We start from the raw sequence: 21,379 nt of genomic DNA on the forward strand, positions 1-21,379 counted from the left end.
CTAGAAACAAAAGGACATACCATCAACAGTCACACAAAATATTTGCAGAAGATACTAAAGCCAAACCAAGTCCTTGAAATGCCTATTTACTGAAACGTGCAAAATAAGTAATTTTTTCAAATTCTATTTTTCTAATTGATTTCCTTTAGTTTTCAAAATATTTCTGCTCTGTGTCTAGAACCTATAGATGGTATTGTATTATAGTGATCAGTTTGAGATTTACAACCAGGATGGTACGACAAGTGCTATCCATGAAAACATTCTTGATAAACCAAATCACAAACTTATAGCACAAAGGCAATATAGCCTTTTCTTTACCCAGAAATAATACCTGCTAAATCAACAGATCTACAGTCTTTCCTTTAAAATACACTGTTAAATAGTTCTTCAATATGTTAACAAGTCACAATTCATTTAGAAGTAGCCATCTTCAAAATGATATTTGTATGTGGGGGCTGTGGGGGAGGAAGCAGGACACGAAATACAATACTTTGTCCAATGGCCAGAGGCAATGAAAAATGGTTTACCTTTTTTTTCCCTTTTAATGATAGGTAGGTTTTAAGAAGAAAAAGATGGGAAATAATGGTGTTCAATAATGGTGTTCAAACATTATAAGTCATAGCAGAAATGCTTAGAATGCAAGAGTATGGGAAGAAATAACTATAAAGGGTTTCTCCTGGGTGTGAAATACAGAACCATAGCATTATTAAAAAAAAGAGAAAGGCACTAACAGGTTGCTGTAACATTTTCAATACTGTCCTAGCCTTGTATATTAACTTACTAGTAATGTTAACAACATCATTCCTTATTAAGCTCAGAAAGTCTATTTTTAAAATTAATATTCTAAATAGAAGACAAGAGGTGACATTATTATTTTTTTAAAGTTAGTCCTGAATAAGCTGCTGCTGCTGCTAAGTCGCTTCAGTCGTGTCCAACTCTGTGCGACCCCATAGATGGCAGCCCACCAGGCTCCCCTGTCCCTGGGATTCTCCAGGCTACAACACTGGAGTGGGTTGCCATTTCCCTCTCCAATGCATGAAAGTGAAAAGTGAAAGTGAAGTCGCTCAGTCATGTCTGACCCTTAGCATGGACTGCAGCCTACCAGGCTCCTCCGTCCATGGGATTTTCCAGGCAAGAGTATTGGAGTGGGGTGCCACTGCCCTCTCCCCTGAATAAGCAGGGCCACTATTTACTTCTAAAATGATTCTTGGTATTGCTGAAGTTGATGATTAACCACGCTTACTTCTAAAAAAGGAATCTAACAGATAACTTCAGTTTCAGGTAGGCTTTCATTCTTTATCCAAATGGAAAGGAAAATAAAAAGGAAAATATTTCTCCCAATAGCTCCGCTTTAATGCCAAAAGATACAAATGACTTTTTTTTTTTTTGCTATCGAGCAAGAATACCTACTGTTTAATACACTGTTATTTCTAAACAAAAGAAAAAAATTTTTTCTAATAATTAATTAATGCAAAGTTTCTGTCCAAGTCAAGTAAATTGATCTTCAAGGACAATAAAAGAGCAATTTATGTAAGCCTGTACTTCTGTTTTATTTCCATGTGTAAGTATATTTTGAGTAAATTATCTAAACACAAAGCTTTAACAAATATTTCTAGGCAGAAACATATTTCAGAATAAAAAGTAGTAACTAACACTTCCTCCCTATAGCTAAGAGTCAGCCACTAATTGAGATAACAAAGGCTTTTTCCTTAAAAAACATCCATTGTACATTCTCTAGTTACTGAAGATCAGACTAGAATAACTATACAGCCAAATGCACTCTTACATTTTGTTACAAAAGAGAATTAAATTTCTAGGTAAAGCATATTTAAAACAAACAAAAACATTTTCAAAAGCAATACAGCTGAATCAGTTTGGAAAAAAATAATCATTAGCAACTTACTTTGTCAACAGGACTTGGTAATGGAGCATGGATGACACTGAAAAGTAAAATTTAGAATTTTTATCTAACTTTCTGACAACAGAGGAAAAGAGTATGACAGTATGAGCATATTTTAAACCCCGAAGTTGTTACACTTTCTTTCATTTAATTAAAAGAATGCATTATTTGTTATCCTTCATAAACATACATTATTGTTGGAAAATAAGGTAATAAATACACAAACCTTTTACACAGTAATATATTTCTAAACACAAATTCAAAATCCAAAATACATTAAATGCCCTTGCTGGATCTACTATTAATGAGGTCTATGGTGAATTCCTTGGTTATAGGAACTAAACAGAAAAGAAGCACTCCTTAAACTATCCATTTAAAATTTTGTAACATGTAAATTAAGTTCTTTTAAAATTAAGTAGTCCTACACAGAAAGTCTTAAAAAGCAAAGCTCTACAGTAAAGAAGGTTAGAATCTGGAAATATGTTCTAGTGGAGTACAACTTTAGCAATCAAAACATAAGTACTATTCTTCTCTACCCAGCTACCTCACACACTTACAAGTTTATATGTAGTCATGAGGCTAAACTCAGTATATCACTTTGAAATTAAACATTAAACACACTATCACTTGGTACTAACACCCTTTTTGGCCTTGTAGAGTATAAAAGAGGCAGTGTTGTGGAGAAGTTAAACATGGGGCTCAAAAGCCATACTGACTGGGTTCAAATTTTGGCTCTACTTAGCCAGGTGTACAATCTTGAGCAAGTTATCTAACCATTATAGGTGTCAGCTTCCTCATCCATAAAATGGAGATTATCATAAAATTAACCACATAGGATTACTGTTGAGTATTTTAATGTGCTGCTGCTGCTGCTGCTGCGTCGCTTCAGTTGTGTCCGACTGTGCGACCCCATAGATGGCAGCCCACCAGGCTCCCCCGTTTAATGTGCTAATATAAATAAAAAGTTAAAACAGTACTTGTTTTAACAGTACCTTATAATAAGACATAGTAGCACTTGATCAGTACTACCACTCCCTTGAGAACAGAGCAGCTATGGAAGCCAGGGTTCCTGCTTAAAATGCCCTGTAAGATACTGTAATGTGAGTGTGAGTGTGTGTGTGTAGAGGTGGGGATGAGGGGGTGGGGGGGGATGGGCGCAGATGGAGCACAAATCAAGGCTGCCACTCATGCCCCCTACCAGTTGTTCCTCACTCCATATCCAAGAGGCCAATCGAGTCACAGTCAGCTTGATGGTTGATTAGGTAAAGTTTTTAGATTCAGCTGGTTCATCGGGTAAGTTCCTGATGAACTGATCTTGCAGGACTTAAAAATAGGAATGGAAATTCTGATTTCACTGTAGTAACTACAAACCCCTAAGAAAAATTTCAATTCAATTAGTCACAAGGACACTAAGATGCTGAATAAAATGGAATATTAAGTACTATCACCCACCTCCCTTCTGAGCCCCCATAGTATGCTATACAGACTCCCACCAAGACCATATTAATCCCCTGCTCTGCTTCTCTGATTTTACATGTGTTCTCAGACACTCTGAACAATTCACCCCTGCACCTCTAGAAACCATATGTGGTGCCTACTGAAGGTTTAAAAAGGTATATACTATTTTAGTTTTTCTTCTCTGCCCCATAAAAATGGAACAGATGTTTTAAATGTTAGTTTCTTTTTCTTGATTTTATAAAAAAAATAAATATTGACTATAGAAAACATGTAAAGTAAAGCATGAGGAAATAAATAAAAATTACCTAATGTCAAAGCAAAAATAACACCCAGTTGTGGACGTGACAGATGATAGAAGCAAGGTCCAATGTTGTAAAGAGCAATTTGAATGGGAACCTGGAATGTTAGGTCTATGAAACAAGGCAAACTGGAAGTGGTCAAACAGGAGATGGCAAGAGTAAATGCTGACATTCTAGGAATCGGTGAACTAAAATGGACTGGAATGGGTGAATTTAACTCAGATGACCATTATATCTACTACTGTGGGCAAGAAGCCCTTAGAAGAAATGGAGTAGCCATCATAGTCAACAAGAGAGTCAAAATGCAGTACTTGGATGCAATCTCAAAAACGATAGAATGATCTCTCTTCGTTTCCAAGGCAAACCATTCAATATCACGGTAATCCAAGTCTATGCCCCGACCAGGAATGCTGAAGAAGCTGAAGTTGAATGGTTCTATGAAGATCTACAAGACCTTCTAGAACTAACACCCAAAAAAGATGTCCTTTTCATTATAGGGGACTGGAACGCAAAAGTAGGAAGTCAAGAAACCCCTGGAGTAACAGCAAATTTGGCCTTGGACTACAGAATGAAGCAGGGCAAAGGCTAATAGAGTTCTGCCAAGAGAACACACTGCTCATAGCAAACACCCTCTTGCAACAACACAAGAGAAGACTCTACACATGGACATCACCAGATGGCCAACACCGAAATCAGACTGATTATATTCTTTGCAGCCAAAGATGGAGAAACTCTATACAGTCAGCAAAAACAAGACCAGGAGCAGACTGTGGCTCAGATCATAAACTCCGTATTGCCAAATTCAGATTTATATTGAAGAAAATAGGGAAAACCACTAGAGCATTCAGGTATGACCTAAATCAAATCCTTTACGATTATACAGTGGAAGTGAGAAATAGATTTTAAGGGTGTAGATCCGATAGACAGAGTGCTTGATGAACTATGGACAGAGGTTCGTGACACTGTACAGGAGACAGGGATCAAGACCATCCCCAAGAAAAAGAAATGCAAAAAAGCAAAACGGCTGTCTGGGGAGGCCTTACAAATAGCTGTGAAAAGAAGAAAGTGAAAAGCAAGGAAAAAGGAAAGATATACCCATTTGAATGCAGAGTTCCAAAGAATTACAAGGAGAGATAAGAAAGCCTTCCTCAGTGATCAGTGCAAAGAAGTTGAGGATGGAAATGGGAAACAGAATGGGAAAGACTAGAGATCTCTTCAGGAAAATAAGAGATACCAAGGGAACATTTCATGCAAAGATGGGCTCGATAAAGGACAGAAATGGTATGGATCTAACAGAAGCATTAGATATTAAGAAGAGGTGGCAAGAATACAAAGAAGAACTATACAAAAAAGACCTTCATGACCCAGATAATCATGACGGTGTGATCACTCACCTAGAGCCAGACATCGTGGAATGGGAAGTCAAGTCGGCCTTAGGAAACATCACTACGAACAAAGCTAATGGAGGTGATAGAATTCCAGCTGAGCTATTTCAAATCCTAAAAGATGATGCTGTGAAAGTGCTGCACTCAATATGCCAGCAAATTTGGAAAACTCAGCAGTGGCCACAGGACTAGAACAGATCAGTTTTCATTCCAATCTCAAAGAAAGGCAAGGAATGCTCAAACTACCTCACAATTGCACTCATCTCACACGCTAGTAAATTAATGCTCAAAATTCTCCAAGTCAGGCTTCAGCAATACATGGACTGTGAACTTCCAGATGTTCAAGCTGACTTTAGAAAAGGCAGAGGAACCAGAGATCAAATTGCCAACATCTGCTGGATCACTGAAAAAGCAACAGAGTTCCAGAAAAACATCTTTGGCTTTATTGACTATGCCAAAGCCTTTGACTCTGTTGATCACAACAAACTATGGAAATTCTTCAAGAGATGGGAATACCAGACCACCTGACCTGCCTCTTGAGAAACCTGCATGCAGGTCAGGAAGCAACAGTTAGAACTGGACATGGAACAACAGACTGGTTCCAAATAGGAAAAGGAGTACGTCAAGGCTGTATATTGTCACCCTGCTTATTTAACTTATACACAGAGTACATCATGAGAAATGGTGGGCTGGATGAAGCACAAGCTGGAATCAAGATTGCCAGAAGAAATATCAATAACCTCAGATATGCAGATGACACCACCCTTATGGCAGAAAGTGAAGAAGAACTAAAGAGCCTCTTGATGAAAGTGAAAGAAAAGAGTGAAAAAGTTGGCTTAAAACTCAACATTCAGAAAACTAAGATCATGGTAGCCAGTCCCATTACTTCATGGCAAATAGATGGGGAAACAGTGGAAACAGTGGCTGACTTTATTTTTGGGGGCTCCAAAATCACTGCAGATGGTGACTGCAGCCATGAAATTAAAAGACGCTTATGACCAACCTAGATAATAGTTATGACCCACCTAGACAGCATATTAAAAAGCAGAGACATTACTTTGCCAACAAAGATCCATCTAGTCAAGGCTATGATTTTTCCAGTAGTCATATATGGATGTGAGATTTGGACTATAAAGAAAGCTGAGCACCGAAGAATTGATGCTTTTGAACTGTGGTGTTGGAGAAGACTCTTGAGAGTTCCTTGGACTGCAAGGAGATCCAACCAGTCCATCCTAAAGGAGATCAGTCCTGAGTGTTGTATGGAACGACTGATGTTGAAGCTGAAACTCTAATACTTTGGCCACCTGATGTAAAGAGCTGGCTCATTGGAAAAGACCCTGATGTTGGGAAAGATTAAGGGCAGGAGGAGAAGGGGATGACAGAGGATGAGATGGTTGGATGGTTGCTGCTAAGTCGCTTCAGTCATGTCTGACCCTGTGCGACCCCATAGATGGCAGCCCACCAGGCTCCCCTGTCCCTGGGATTCTCCAGGCAAGAACACTGGAGTGGGTTGCCATTTCCTTCTCCAGTGCATGAAAGTGAAAAGTGACAATGAAGTCGCTCAGTCATGTCTGACTCAGCAACCTCATGGACTGAAGCCTACCAGGCTCCTCCGTCCATGGGATATTTCAGGCAAGAGTGCTGGAGTGGGGTGCCGTTGCCTTCTCCTTCACCTTCTCCTCACCGACTGAATTGACATGAGTTTGGGTAGACTCCAGGAGTTGATGATGGACAGGGAGGCCTGGCGTGCTGCAATTCATGGGGTCGCAAGGAGTCAGACATGACTGAGTGACTGAACTGAACTGAACCCAATGCCAGCACCCAGATATAGCTGTTTTGGATACGTATCCTTTTCTCTGTAGATATGCACATACAAGGAAATGAACTTAATAAAGTCTAAATAGATGCATATGGTATTAATGGAAGTTTTTTTTTTTTTAATATAGTTTTCTTAGTGACCCAATAAGAATATTTTCTGTTCTCATGAAAATCTCTTTAATCAACAGAAGTCTAAAAATCTAGCAAAACATTCCACAAGATATATTTTGTACTTGACAAAAAGTATTGTGGACTTAGGTGTATTTTGTTTGAATTATGCAAAGAGTTGATATGCAACAAGGAATTGTAGAAAAGAAAAACTATTATTTAGTGTCAAGGTGGTGGTATTATAGGCAATTTCTCTCATTTTTATTATTGGAAAACTATTTGTAAAATATAATACAATCAAAGAAGAAAAAAGAATCAGCTTTTTGAAAATAGTATACCCACTGAAAAACCTGAAAAAAAATTATATGATATCTACATAATGTATCTTAAACTCCAAACAATCTGGCATACTTAAAAGCATCTTGATTGCTAAAAAAAATACTAGATTACAATAACAGAAACACTATTCATCGTGTGCTCACTCTGAACCAGGTATTACACCAAGTGCTTTAAGTGTACAATCTTGCTTAATCCTCCTTAGAAAATTTCTGTTCAATAGGTACCATTATTAACTTCCTTTTTCAAATGAGAAAAGGGAGGCCTGATCAAGTCACAGAATAGGTGGAGTTGGGCTTTGAACCAGACTGTTTATTTTTAAAGACCATTCTGACCTTCCTGCAACTCTAGAGAATTAATTGTCTGTTCAAAAATTCATCTTCTTCAGAAAGTCAGCTAGATTATGTACAATGAAACTGGCAGTAAAATTTTAAATGATGCTAACATTTAACCACATAAGAAAAACCAAACAAAGAGAAAGCAACAGGAACAAAGATGAAAAGCACTGGGGAAACAAGAGGGACAGGAACACAATTTACCAGTACAGACTTTGAAAAAATTCACATGCCCTACTGGATGGAACCTGAGAACAGAGATGACCCTTGAAGAAGCTGCTCAAAGCTTCTGAATCCATGAAAGAAAAATCTCGTTAAATACAAACATCAAAGTCTTTAAGAAGCCATTCATTATTAGTCAATTAACAGTTACTCTTATTTTTAAAACCTTAACTCTTGACTAAGTCATATTAAAAACTAAGTCACATTAATGTTCCCAAAGTTAATTATATTTTAATAATTAAACTATAATTTAGAATAGGAAGCAGATTAATGTTTTAAATTTAAAATGTTTTAAAATTTGTTTTCTTCAGATATCCTAAAAGGTTAAAAACAAAAAAAATGGTAGTCTCTAACTAAAGCATAATATACTAGAATCCTAATGAAAGCACCATCACAGTAACAAGAGGACTTCTCTTTGTTTCCTTTCTCCTTCTCTCTCTCCTACTCAGCACTCTACTGTACCTTCTCATCACTGTTGCTCTCAACCTCCCACCCTTAGATATTCATTTCTGCTTTTATAGGACAGAAAATACTTTGTTGGGGATAGAAATAAGCCTGTAGCATATTCAAGGTTTCCCTCTCAAAATTAAAAAATCCTTAAGTCTAAAGACTATTTTAAGTCCCTCTAACACTTAATAATAATCGTGAAAAGTACAAGATCAAAATGTATATATGTTTATCTTTTAACATCTGTATTTTATGAGCAAAATTCCCCTCTCAAGTTGTCTTCCTCTAAGTGACCTTTCCACTGCTTCAATTAAAAAAAGGAAAAAAAAAAAAAAAAACTACAGAATTGGAAAATCCCTCCAAAAACTCCCACCAATATAGACTACTGTGTCAACATCCTCAAAGTCCTGTAAGATTATGATACTGGCATTAACTTCACAGGCAACCATAGTTTAAGAAGTCATATGACACGCAGATTAAAAGGAATACAATTATCATTCATTAATAACTGGCATACTCCAAATAATCTAAAGAACTAATTTTTTATCAAAATATACATTGCAAAGTTAATTCTGGAAACAAAATAACTGTGCTTTCTTATATATTATTTACTAGAATTATAACTAATGTGAAACTGAATTATATTAAACAGAAGTATATTATATTCCAAAAGCACTACATGAATTTTCTAACATTATTAGAATAATTCTGAAGTATTAACTGTATAATATCATCTGGAATATTATTAACCAATGTAATTAATACAGAAACTTCATAGCGTTAAATTATACTCACTCTGAGCGGAGCCGGGCTTCCATACCATCGGGTAGAAAAAGTTTTATTGTGGAAACAATACACCCATGGGTAACTGGTTAAAACAAACAAATAACACGGATAAAATAATTGGTTAAACATAAATCTCTGTACCTCTCATATTAAACACATATTTTATTCTTAAATATAATAACTTCTGGGAAAGAAAATAATTTTGTTGGTTTAACAGCAATATTCATTCCCTTGGAGAAACTCATTCGTATCCATATTGAATCACAACAAAAAAGGCATAATCACATACAATTGTCTTGAAAGTGTCCTAACCTCCAATGCTATAGCAATAATCAATAAAGTCATCTGAGTATATGGAAATATATAAATGAGTGTGGGGGGGTTGTACTTTCTCCCCTATATGCCAGTATAAAAACCTAAGTACAACTATTCCCCTAGTTTAAATTTTAGCCAGTCTTTACCCCTAAATCTCCTGTGCCCAACCTATAACTCCTATCCATATCTCACAAAACTCTAAAAATCTGTATAATAACAGCTTGGACTTATACAACTCTCTGCTATTTAGTATCAGAGCTGTTAGTGAGAACTCCAGTCTGAAGTTACCAGCTCAGTATTTAAAATTATGGTTTTATTTTCTTGGTGGTTCTTCTTCCACCTCCAAACATCTTTATGTAACATTATACCAGTCACTCAGTGGACAGTTGCTTTGCTTCTTCCTTCCTCCTTCTGAAGATTTCAAGAGATAAAACCTCTTAAGAGCAGTACTTGTACAGAATATCTCTTTATTTTACAGAAAAAATTATTTCCATAGTTTAAAAGTTGATTTAAAAAAATTCTCTATTCAGATACTATGTTCTTCAGGGTTCAAAGAGTTTTTGTATTTACTTTAATAAACTCTAATTAAATGTTAATAGAAGGATTAAAAAAAAAAAGCTAATGGAGGGAGGGACTTCCTTAGTAGTCCAGTGGCTTAGACTCTGTGTTCTTAATGTAGGGCAGCTTGGATTTGATCCCTGGTCAGGTAACTAGATCCCACACGCTGCAACTAAGATCCCACACAGCCAAATAAATATTTAAAAATATTTTAAAAAAACAAAAGCTAATGGAGGGTGATGAAGATACACTACATCATGATTAGATTTGACCAACTGATGCAAAGAAATGACTTCTTAGAAAAGACCCTAATGCTGGGAAGGTTGAAGGCAGGAGAAGGGGACGACAGAGGATGAGATGGTTGGATGGCATCACCGACTCTATGGATATAAGTTTGAGCAAGCTCTGGGAGTTGGTGATGGACAGGGAGGCCTGATGTGCTGCAGTCCATGGAGTTGCAAAAAGTCAGACATGACTGTGTGACTGAATGCAACTGAATTGATTAGAGGAGTGGTGGACATGTGATTGTATATATTTGTCAAACTCAGTGAACTATACGTGTAAAATTGGTATTGTAAGTAAATTACATCTCAGGAAAACCGACTTTAGAGAGCTAACGTATTATGAGGGCAACCTGTTAAGTGATCAGGTTCATGAATTGTGAAGATAGCATTATTAACACTAAGTAATATGACTATGCTATTATCTGGAAATGCACACACAGTAAGCTTCAGAAATTTAGCATGGTTTATTCAATACTAATTTTAATAACTAATTTATTATATGTAAAGTGCTAGCTAGCACAGATTCGAGAATCATCTATGGTATGGAGCATCCTTCTAAACTCTCTGCCTAACATATAGCAATTACCGCTGCGAACTACTGACCTTCATTTCAGGCCCACCCTCTCATTTTGCTATTGGTACCATGTGCGTATGTGTTAATCACTTATTCGTGTCCGACCCTTTGTGACCCCATGGACTGTAGCCCACCAGCCTCCTCTGTCCATGGAATTCTCCAGGCAAGAATACTGGAGTGGATTGCTATTTCCTTCTCCTGGGGATCTTCCTGACCCAGGGATTGAACCCAGGTCTCCAGGATTGCACTGAGTGACTTCACTTTCTTTGTTCACAGTGTTGGACTTCCCTGGTGGCTCAGACGGTAAAGCATCTGTCTACAATGTGAGAGACCTGGCTTTGATCCCTGGGTTGGGAAGATTCCCTGGAGAAGGAAATGGCAACCCACTCCAGTACTCTTGCCTTGAAAATCCCATGGACGGAGGAACTTGGTACAGGCTACTATCCATGGGGTCACAAAGAGTTGGGCACGACTTCATTTTCACTTTCTTTTTTTCCTCCAGCATTGCAGGCAGATTCTTTACCATCTGAGCTATAGGGAAGTCCCTTCTATTGATCCCATAGGTAAGCTTTACAAAACCAAGCTACCTGCATCTCCAAATTTCTTACTTTTCATAACACCATGACTTTTATACAAGCTGTCCTCTGTCTATGATGTCCTTTATCCCTTTGCCTGCATAACCAAAGGGTATTTATCATCCAGGATCAGACTTTTTATTTCCTTCACTCAGTCCACTTCAGTTCAGTTCAGTTCAGTCACTCAGTCGTGTTCGACTCTTTGTGACCCCGTAAACCACAGCACACCAGGCCTTCCTGTCCATCACCAACTCCCGGAGTCCACCCAAACCCATGTCCATTGAGTCGGTGATGCCATCCAAGCATCTCATCCTCTGTCGTCCCCTTCTCCTCCTGCCCTCAATCTTTCCCAGCATCAGGGTCTTTTCAAATGAGTCAGCTCTTCGCATCAGGTGGCCAAAGTATTTGAGTTAGCGATCCCCAGAGCCTCCTATTTCTGCTTATAAAACTAAATACACTGCATTGTGAATATCTACTATTTACACAATCCTCTTTGGGGGCAGCAATAAATATTGCTTCTCACTTTTTAAATCTGGTAATTATCAGAATTATCTGGTATAAAGACAGTATTTAATAAATGCTCAATGAATATTTCCAAAAAAACGTATCTCATTCATACTGGGTTGGCCAAAAAGTTCATCCTGGTTTTCTGTAATATCGTATAGAAAAACCCAAATGAATTTTTTTGCCAACTCAATATTTTATAGTTTTCAATACTCAGGAGTAAAGGTATCATTACTTCAATACTCAGGTATCTCTTTCAATACTCAGTGAAGAAGATGAGCAGTGTTCATCTCCACTTGCAAAAAGCACCTAACTGCCTCCTTTTCTTGGCAGAAGACAGGGAGTGAATGAATTTATCCCAGCTTGTTGACTCCCCCAGAGATTTATTATAAACAGCCTACAACAGAGGAGCACAAAACAAGAAGACCCAGAAATACTGACAATTTACCAATGTATTTAAATTGACAATAAATGTGTTTTTTGTTTTTAAAGGTGCAGAGAGTTACGAAGGACTTCTTTTGCCCAAACACATTCTAATGAAGCCCAGCAACTGAAACAATGTACAAATTTGTACGGTGAACCAAGGGCTAATACTATCTGGGCAGTACAAGGGTGGTGCACTATTGAAAGCGGTTAAAGATCATGTCTGACAAAGCTGACAGTTTAGTCTAGCCAATCCTGTTTTTGGAAAGGTTCTTATGTCAACTAGATAAACAAATGTATAGAAATGTTAGTTATCTTTTCAATCTGAAAAAGGCAAGTACTTAAAGCAACCAGACAAGAATGTTTTGTTCCAATACTTATATTACTGAGTGTATATACCACAGCCTTGTTAATTAAATGAAACTATGAGCCATGCCGGGCAGGGCCACCCAAGATGGACGGGTCATGGTGGAGAGGTCTGATAAAACATGGTCCACTAGCGAAAGGAATGGTAAACCACTTCAGTATTCTTGTCTTGAGAACCCCCTGAACAATATGAAAAGGCAAAAAGACAGGACACTGAAAGATGAACTCCCCAGGTCGGTAAGTGCCCAATATTCTACTGGAGATCAGTGGAGAAATAACTCAAGAAATAATGAAGAGATGGAGCCAAAGCAAAAGCAACACCCAGGTGTGGATGTGACTGGTGATGGAAGAAAAGTCCAAGGCTGTAAAGACCAATACTGCACAGGAACCTGGAATGTTAGGTTCATGAAACAAGGCAAATTGGAAGTGGTCAAACAGGAGATGGCAAGAGTGAATGTCGACATTTTAGGAATCGGCGAACTAAAATGGACTGGAATGGGTGAATTTAACTCAGATGACCATTATATCTACTACTGTGGGCAAGAAGCCCTTAGAAGAAATGGAGTAGCCATCATAGTCAACAAGAGTCCAAAATGCAGTACTTGGATGCAATCTCAAAAACGACAGAATGATCTCTCTTCGTTTCCAAGGCAAACCATTCAATATCACGGTAATCCAAGTCTATGCCCCGACCAGGAATGCTGAAGAAGCTGAAGTTGAACGGTTCTATGAAGATCTACAAGACCTTCTAGAACTAACACCCAAAAAAGATGTCCTTTTCATTATAGGGGACTGGAACGCAAAAGTAGGAAGTCAAGAAACCCCTGGAGTAACAGCAAATTTGGCCTTGGACTACAGAATGAAGCAGGGCAAAGGCTAATAGAGTTCTGCCAAGAGAACACACTGCTCATAGCAAACACCCTCTTGCAACAACACAAGAGAAGACTCTACACATGGACATCACCAGATGGCCAACACCGAAATCAGACTGATTATATTCTTTGCAGCCAAAGATGGAGAAACTCTATACAGTCAGCAAAAACAAGACCAGGAGCAGACTGTGGCTCAGATCATGAACTCCGTATTGCCAAATTCAGATTTATATTGAAGAAAATAGGGAAAACCACTAGAGCATTCAGGTATGACCTAAATCAAATCCTTTACGATTATACAGTGGAAGTGAGAAATAGATTTTAAGGGTGTAGATCCGATAGACAGAGTGCTTGATGAACTATGGACAGAGGTTCGTGACATTGTACAGGAGACAGGGATCAAGACCATCCCCAAGAAAAAGAAATGCAAAAAAGCAAAACGGCTGTCTGGGGAGGCCTTACAAATAGCTGTGAAAAGAAGAAAGTGAAAAGCAAGGAAAAAGGAAAGATATACCCATTTGAATGCAGAGTTCCAAAGAATTACAAGGAAAGATAAGAAAGCCTTCCTCAGTGATCAGTGCAAAGAAGTTGAGGATGGGAATGGGAAACAGAATGGGAAAGACTTAGAGATCTCTTCAAGAAAATTAGAGATACCAAGGGAACATTTCATGCAAAGAAGAGGTGGCAAGAATACACAGAACTATACAAAAAAGATCTTAATGACCCAGATAATCACAATGGTGTGATTGATTACTCACCCAAAGCCAGACATCCTGGAATGCAAAGTCAAGCAAGTCTTAGGAAGCATCACCACGAACAAAACTAGCGGATGTGATGGAATTCCAGTTGAGCTATTTCAAATCCTAAAAGATGATGCTGTGAAAGTGCTTCACTCAATATGACAGCAGTTTTCATTCCAATCCCAAAGAAAGGCAATGCCAAAGAATGCTCAAACTGCTGCACAATTGCACTCATCTCACACACTAGCAAAGTAATGCTCAAAATTCTCCAGGCCAGGTTTCAACAGTATGTGAACTGTGAACTTCCAGATGTTCAAGCTGGTTTTAGAAAAGGCAGAGGAACCAGAGATCAAATTGCCAACATCTGCTGGATCATGGAAAAAGCAAGAGAGTTCCAGAAAAACATCTACTTTTGCTTTATTGACTATGCCAAAGTCTTTGACTCTGTAGATCACAACAAACTGTGGAAAATTCTTCAAGAGACGGGAATACCAGACCACTTGACCTGCCTCTTGAGAAATCTGTATGCAGGTCAAGAAGCAACAGTTACAACTGGTCATGGAACAACAGACTGGTTCCAAATCGGAAAAGGAGTATGTCAAGGGTGTATAGTGTCCCCTTGTTTATTTAACTTATATGCAGAGTACATCATGAGAACTGCCAGGCTGGATGAAGCACAAACTAGAATCAAGATTGCGGGGAGAAATATCCATAACCTCAGATATGCAGATGACACCATTATTATGGCAGAAAGTGAAGAAGAACTAAAGAGCCTCTTGATGAAAGTGAAAGAGCAGAGTAAAAAAGTTGGCTTAAAACTCAACATTCAGCTTTTCGGCCGGAACCGCCATCTTCCAGTGATTCGCCAAGATGACCAACACAAAGGGAAAGAGGCGGGGCACCCGCTACATGTTCTCCAGGCCTTTCAGAAAACATGGAGTTGTTCCTTTGGCCACATACATGCGAATCTACAGGAAGGGTGATATTGTAGATATCAAGGGAATGGGTACTGTTCAAAAAGGAATGCCCCACAAATGTTACCATGGCAAAACTGGAAGAGTCTACAATGTTACCCAGCATGCTGTTGGCATCATTGTAAACAAACAAGTTAAGGGCAAGATTCTTGCGAAGAGAATTAATGTGCGTATCGAGCATATTAAGCACTCTAAGAGCCGAGATAGCTTCTTGAAACGTGTGAAGGAAAATGATCAGAAAAAGAAGGAAGCCAAAGAGAAAGGGACTTGGGTTCAGCTGAAGTGCCAGCCTGCTCCACCAAGAGAAGCACACTTTGTGAGGCCCAAAGGAAAGGAACCCGAACTGTTGGAGCCCATTCCCTATGAATTCATGGCCTGATGGGTGTAAAAATAAAGACGTGGACTGTGCAAAAAAAAACAACAACTCAACATTCAGAAAACTAAGATCAAGATAGCATCTGGTCCCATCACTTCATGGCAAACAGATGGGGAAACAATGGAAACAGTGAGAGACTTTATTTTAGGGGGCTCCAAAATCACTGTGGATGGTGACTGCAGCCATGAAAATAAAAGACGCTTGCTCCTTGGAAGAAAATCTATGACCAACCTAGACAGCATACTAAAAAGCAGAGACATTACTTTGCCAACAAGATCCGTCTAGTCAAAGTTTTGGTTTTTTTAATTAGTCACGTATGGATGTGAGAGTTGGACAATAAAGAAAGCTGAGCACCGAAGAATTGATGCTTTTGAACTGTAGTGTTGGAGAAGACTCTTGAGAGTCCCTTGGACAGCAAGGAGATCGAACCAGTCCATCCTAAAGAAAATCAGTCCTGAATATTCATTGGAAGGACTGATGCTGAAGCTGAAACTCCAATACTTTGGCCACCTGATGCAAAGAACTGACTCGTCTGAAAAGACCCTGTTGCTGGGAATGATTGTAAGCAGGAGGAGAAGGGGATGACAGGATGAGATGGTTGGATGGGATCACCGACTCACTGATCATGAGTCTGAGTAAGCTCTGGGAGTTGGTGATGGACAGGGAAGCCTGGTGTACTGCAGTTCATGGGTCGCTGAGTCAGACACGACTGAGCGACTAAACTGAACTGATAGCATCATTTCCTAAAATAGAGTGCTAGCAGGTATACAAAAAAGGATTTGGGGGTCAGAAAAGTTTGGAAAATACTTGGTTAAGAGACACTGAAAGAGTTTTTATCTTTTTAAACCACAGTCTTTCTCAGAGCTTAGTAGATTTTGTGTCCATATGAAGAAACTACTTTGGAAAATGCTGCTGTAAAGCCTTCTATGAAGCACTTTAAAACAAACTGTCCTCTCAAAATTCATCCAGAAACATTATTACTGTCATATTGCCATGAATCAAAGACAAAATTAATGATAAGACACAATTTTAGAGTTTTTTGGGCAGGGTAATGTGGCTGCAGGAAGACTGCCATGCTAAATGTACACATGTATTGTAAGCTAAAGGCAAACTTTCAGAAATGCTAAAACCTGCAAAGCAGATGTGGTGAGGAAAACAAGGTGCATGCAAGAGAAAAATCCACAATTGCCTGCTGTAATTACAATATTTTATTACAAATTAGAATTAAGACTATACAACCTACCATTACATGAGTTCTTTCTCTTTTATACAGATTATTTTGCTTTTGAGTTATTATATTTACTTTATGATATACAATCAGCTCTTTCTATTACCTCTTCACACATACACTACTTAAAGGACCAACGTTGACTTTGATAAGTTTAAAGACTCTTTATAATACTTGATTGGGAGACTGAAACTCCTGGGGTATACTGGAGTCTGGTTCTATCTCCTTTTCTGCATTGAGTAGGAAGGTCAATACTATACTCCACTGGAGTGGTTTGAAGGATCACTTGAAATGATCAGCAGTAATAGGAAGTAAAAGCTCAAAAAACATTAAAAAACAAACAAACAAACAAACAAATGAGCAGTGTTAACATTTCCAGGTTGGGAAATTATTCATCTAATTGCCATGTGACTGCAACCTAAGATGAAAGTTACCAAATGCTCATTCTGGTACTTTTTGCTACATAAAGCTTCTGATTCCCAGACTTTTTTTTTTAAAGGTTAAAAAAGAGATAGAGCTAGACAAGTACTCATCAGATTAAAAAATATATTTTTTTTAATTTTAAAAACTGAAGTATAGTTGAGTTACAATGTTGTCTTAATTTCTGGTGTATAGCAAAGTGATTTAGCTATACAATTATATACATATTCTTTTTCATATTCTTTTCCATTATAGTTTATTATAGGGTATCAAATATAGTATTGCAATATAATATGACCTTGTTGTCTATTTCATACACAGTAATTTGTATCTGCTAATCCCAAACTCCTAATTTATCCCTGCAACATCCCTTTTCCCTTTTGGTAACCAAAGTTTTTCTGTGAGTCTGTTTCTGTTTCATAAATTCATTTGTGTCATATTTTATTTTTTTTACTTTACAATATTGTAGTGGTGTGTCATAGTTTAGATTCCACATACAAGTGATACCATGTGATATTTGTCTTTCTCTAACTTCGCCTCATATGATAATCTCTAGTCCATCCATGTTACTGAAAATGGCAGGATTTAATTCCTTTTCATGACTGAGTAGTATTCCACTGTGTATATATACCACATCTTTATTCATCTGCAAATGGTCATTTAAGACAGCTTCCAAGCCTTGGCTATTGTAAATAGTGTTGCTATCAACACTGGTATGCATATATATTTTCAAATTATAACTTTTATCCAGATATAAATTGGAGTGGGATTGCTACATCCATATGACAACTGATTTTTTTAAGGAACTGTCATACTGTTTTCCATACTAGCTGCACAGATTTATATTCCAGTCAACAGTGTAGCAAAGTTCCCTTTTCTCCATACCCTCTCTAGCATTGGTTATTTATAAACTTTATAATGATGACCATTCTGACCACTGTAAGAGTTGTTTGCTTTTTTATAATTGATTTGTATGAACTGTTTGTATATCTTGGAAATTAAGCCCTTGTCGGTAGAATCACTTGTAAATATTTTCTCCCAGTAATAGGCTGCCCTTCCTTTTGTTTATGGTTTTCTTTGCTGTGCAAAAACTTGTAAGTTTGATAAGATTTCACCTGTTTATTTTGCTTTTATTTTTGCTTTTGCTATTGCCTTGGGAGACTGACCTAAAAAAACACTGGTACAATTTATGTCAGAGAATGTTTTGTCCATTTTCTTTTCTAGGAGTTTTATGGTGACATCTTGTATTTAAGCCTTCGTCATTTGGAGTTTATTTTTATGTATGGTGGAGGATGTGTTCTAACTTCATTGATTTACATGTGGCTGTCCAGCTTTCCAACAACCTTTGCAGAAGAGACTGTCTTAAAATAAACTTTTTTTTTGAATTGATATTCTATCACCCTCTCTTCATCTATCAGCTTGAGTTCAGTGATTAAAAAAAAAAAGAAGAAAATTCTCTTTTACTATTTATTTATCTCAGGTATAATTCCTATAGTAAAGATAGCACAAATGCTTTCTTCTTTCTCTTTATCTACCTGTTTTCAGAATGAGAAATAAGTTCCAGAGGTGACCAAATCTTTTTCTTTTTTAATATTGTAAGTTTATGGATTTAAATATATTGGATCTATTTCAATTTACTGCTTTATTTATTGTTTGATGCTCAAATTGACTAATCTTTGATCAGTCAGAATTCCATGTTAATTCTTGAGTTTTTCTAACACAACCTTGGCAATCTTAGATAGTTCCACTGCTTTCTGATGTGACAAAAATCTTATAAATCCAATTTATACATTTCCTGCCTGTACTGCTGATCCTGTTCTTGATGCCAACTGCCTTGTTGTTCACACTGTTCGCTGAACCCAGGGTTCAGCCTCTTAGCTCTAGAAGAGGCTGGAAGAAGGCACGAGGAGCCATAGGAACTGCAGACACATTTCTTCTCTCCCGGCTGGCATCGTGGCCTTAACACAGCCTTTCTCCTGGCTGATGCAGTAGCCATAGCAGCAGCCATAACATAATCATAATGTAGCCATAATGTAGGCATAACGTAACCTCATATAACATAACTGTGATATCACTCCAATGAAGCCCCAGTGCAGGGGGAGCCAGCGTTTTCATGGTGAAGCTAACACAGGCATACCACACAAAGTAGCCCATGACCAAGTGGGTACCTCACGATGCACATGTGCACTGCTATAAGTGATCTCAGCTGTTACACAGCCATGCAGTCATTGTTTACAGAACACGGGGTGAGAGGGAGTGAGAGCGTGGGGTGAGACAGCCTGACTGGCACCATCGTGTTAATTTCCCACACTGCCCTGGACTGAGAGCCAGCTAACTCTCCCAGGAATCCTGTTCAACCTATTTATTTGCTGGGAGGAATCCTTCTTATAGGCATGTGGATTAATTTGCTACTTTATTTCTATAGCATACTTGGGAGTGATATTGCTTGTTTATTTTTTGACTTGGTTTGTTCTTTGGCTTTATCTGTTCACTCAATACTCAATGAAAACCTGCTGGCTACAAATGAGTACACTGGGAATGATGGGAAAAACCAAGAGGACTATGACCAACTTCCTTGCCCTTGAGCAGATTTCAATTTATAATAGTTTGTAGAGAAAACTAGAAGTATCTAACAACAAAGGGGAAAAAATTCATAAATGCTACAAGGCACTGATGGAATCTGAAATGGACAAGGGCAGAAGAAGGATTTATGAAGAGGGTAAAGAAAAAATAGAATTTCAAAAGCTGGAAACAAAAGGAAAGGCAGAATGGCATGAGCAAAGAAAAAGAAAACAAGAAGGATGTGAGAATTGAACAACTAAGACGGGCACCTGGAGAAGAAATATATTTCAAGAATCTTTAGGGTCCAGTCCCATGCTAAGCACACTATATATGCTAACTATTTATGATAAACCAGATAAACCAGATAAATAGTTATTTTTATGTTCCATTTTACAGCTGAAGCAACTTAAATCAAAGAAGCTAAGGTAACCTGCTTGAGACCTCATCTATGGCAAATGGCAGCGCTAGGATTCAAACAAATTTTTTCTTCCTCTTACCTCTAAGTAACACTGTTTAACATATATTAAGGGAAGTAATGGAAAAAATCAAAAGGTTGAATTGAGTCCACATTTTTGAGGGCTTCAAGTGTACAGTTAAGCATTTCAGATTTTCTTCTACAGCATGACACAGCCACTTAAGACTTCTAAAAGCAGGATAATGACACCAATAAAGCTGTAACAGAAGAATATTCTGGAGGCAGTGGGTTGGGAGAATATGGTGGCCAGAAGTGGACAGCTACTGTAACACTCTAGGTTGGCATCTAGAAAAACAAGTAGAAGCAGGGAAAGGAGTCAAATGTCTAGATGACAAGTGCTGAAGGTAAAGAAGAGATGGGATTCAGAATAGATACCAATATTCTGTTTACAAAATGAATGAGCAAAAAGTGAAACTGGGAAGTTATTATAATGCTTTGGTTTGAAGGCAGAAATTAAGCTTTGTACGGAGCAATTATAAGGTGAAAGAAGGACATTTAAGAGGAAACAACCAAGCAAGACGCTGGAAATACATGGACAGAACCAGTACATATAGCTTCACAGCAGACATACATGAGTAGGGAGTCTCAGGACTTGAGGATAAAGGAAAGCAGATAAAATAGTTGCCAGAAACTTAATGGAGCAGAGTTCTTAAACCTAGCTGCCCAAAAGAACAACCCAAAGCTTTTTAGAATAGGTATGTTGAGGCCCCACACCTAACAAGTCTCCTCCTTAGGGCTGAAGGGTGGGATCCACATGTCTATAGCTTTACCAAGCTCTGCAGGTAATTCTGGTGCATACACTGGGTTGAGAAGACATTTTTTAAATGAACAAAAGAAGACTGCCATGACATCAGAAAGATTCAGTCAATCTGGCACATTCTTTGTTGACTCACCTTTGTGTTTTCCCTAGAAGCTGTAAAGTGGAAGTGTGTAAAGCTTACGGTGAAAGTTTCCAAGAGCTAGAAACAAGCAAGACAGCACAGCCCCAAATCAAGGAGTAGTCTAGAAGCTGGTGAGTATGCCTCTGAAATGCCACTGG

General features: G+C 38.0%; 2 protein-coding genes across 34 annotated transcripts in view; one reads left to right on the forward strand and one right to left on the reverse strand.

Moving 5' to 3' along the window:
* SLMAP (sarcolemma associated protein) overlaps positions 1-21,379 on the reverse strand; it is a 152,434-nt gene that overhangs the window by 57,359 nt on the left and 73,696 nt on the right. For all 33 annotated transcript variants that reach the window (XM_061396563.1, XM_061396554.1, XM_061396560.1 and 30 more), the window contains exons 3-4: positions 9,104-9,176; positions 1,904-1,940 (exon numbers count right to left, since the gene is read on the reverse strand). In XM_061396563.1, the coding sequence (XP_061252547.1) occupies positions 1,904-1,940; positions 9,104-9,176 (110 nt within the window). The remainder of the gene's footprint in view (positions 1-1,903; positions 1,941-9,103; positions 9,177-21,379) is intronic.
* LOC133235276 (large ribosomal subunit protein eL21-like) lies at positions 15,119-15,705 on the forward strand. The gene has a single exon (XM_061396566.1). The coding sequence runs from the start codon at positions 15,176-15,178 to the stop codon at positions 15,656-15,658; it is 483 nt and encodes a 160-aa protein (XP_061252550.1). The 5' UTR covers positions 15,119-15,175; the 3' UTR covers positions 15,659-15,705.

The sequence above is a fragment of the Bos javanicus genome, chromosome 22, assembly GCF_032452875.1.
Source record: "Bos javanicus breed banteng chromosome 22, ARS-OSU_banteng_1.0, whole genome shotgun sequence".
Lineage (NCBI taxonomy): Eukaryota > Metazoa > Chordata > Mammalia > Artiodactyla > Bovidae > Bos > Bos javanicus.

Coding starts and splice junctions, on each gene's coding strand:
- LOC133235276 (XM_061396566.1), top strand. CDS start 15,176: ATGACCAACACAAAGGGAAAGAGGCGGGGCACCCGCTACATGTTCTCC.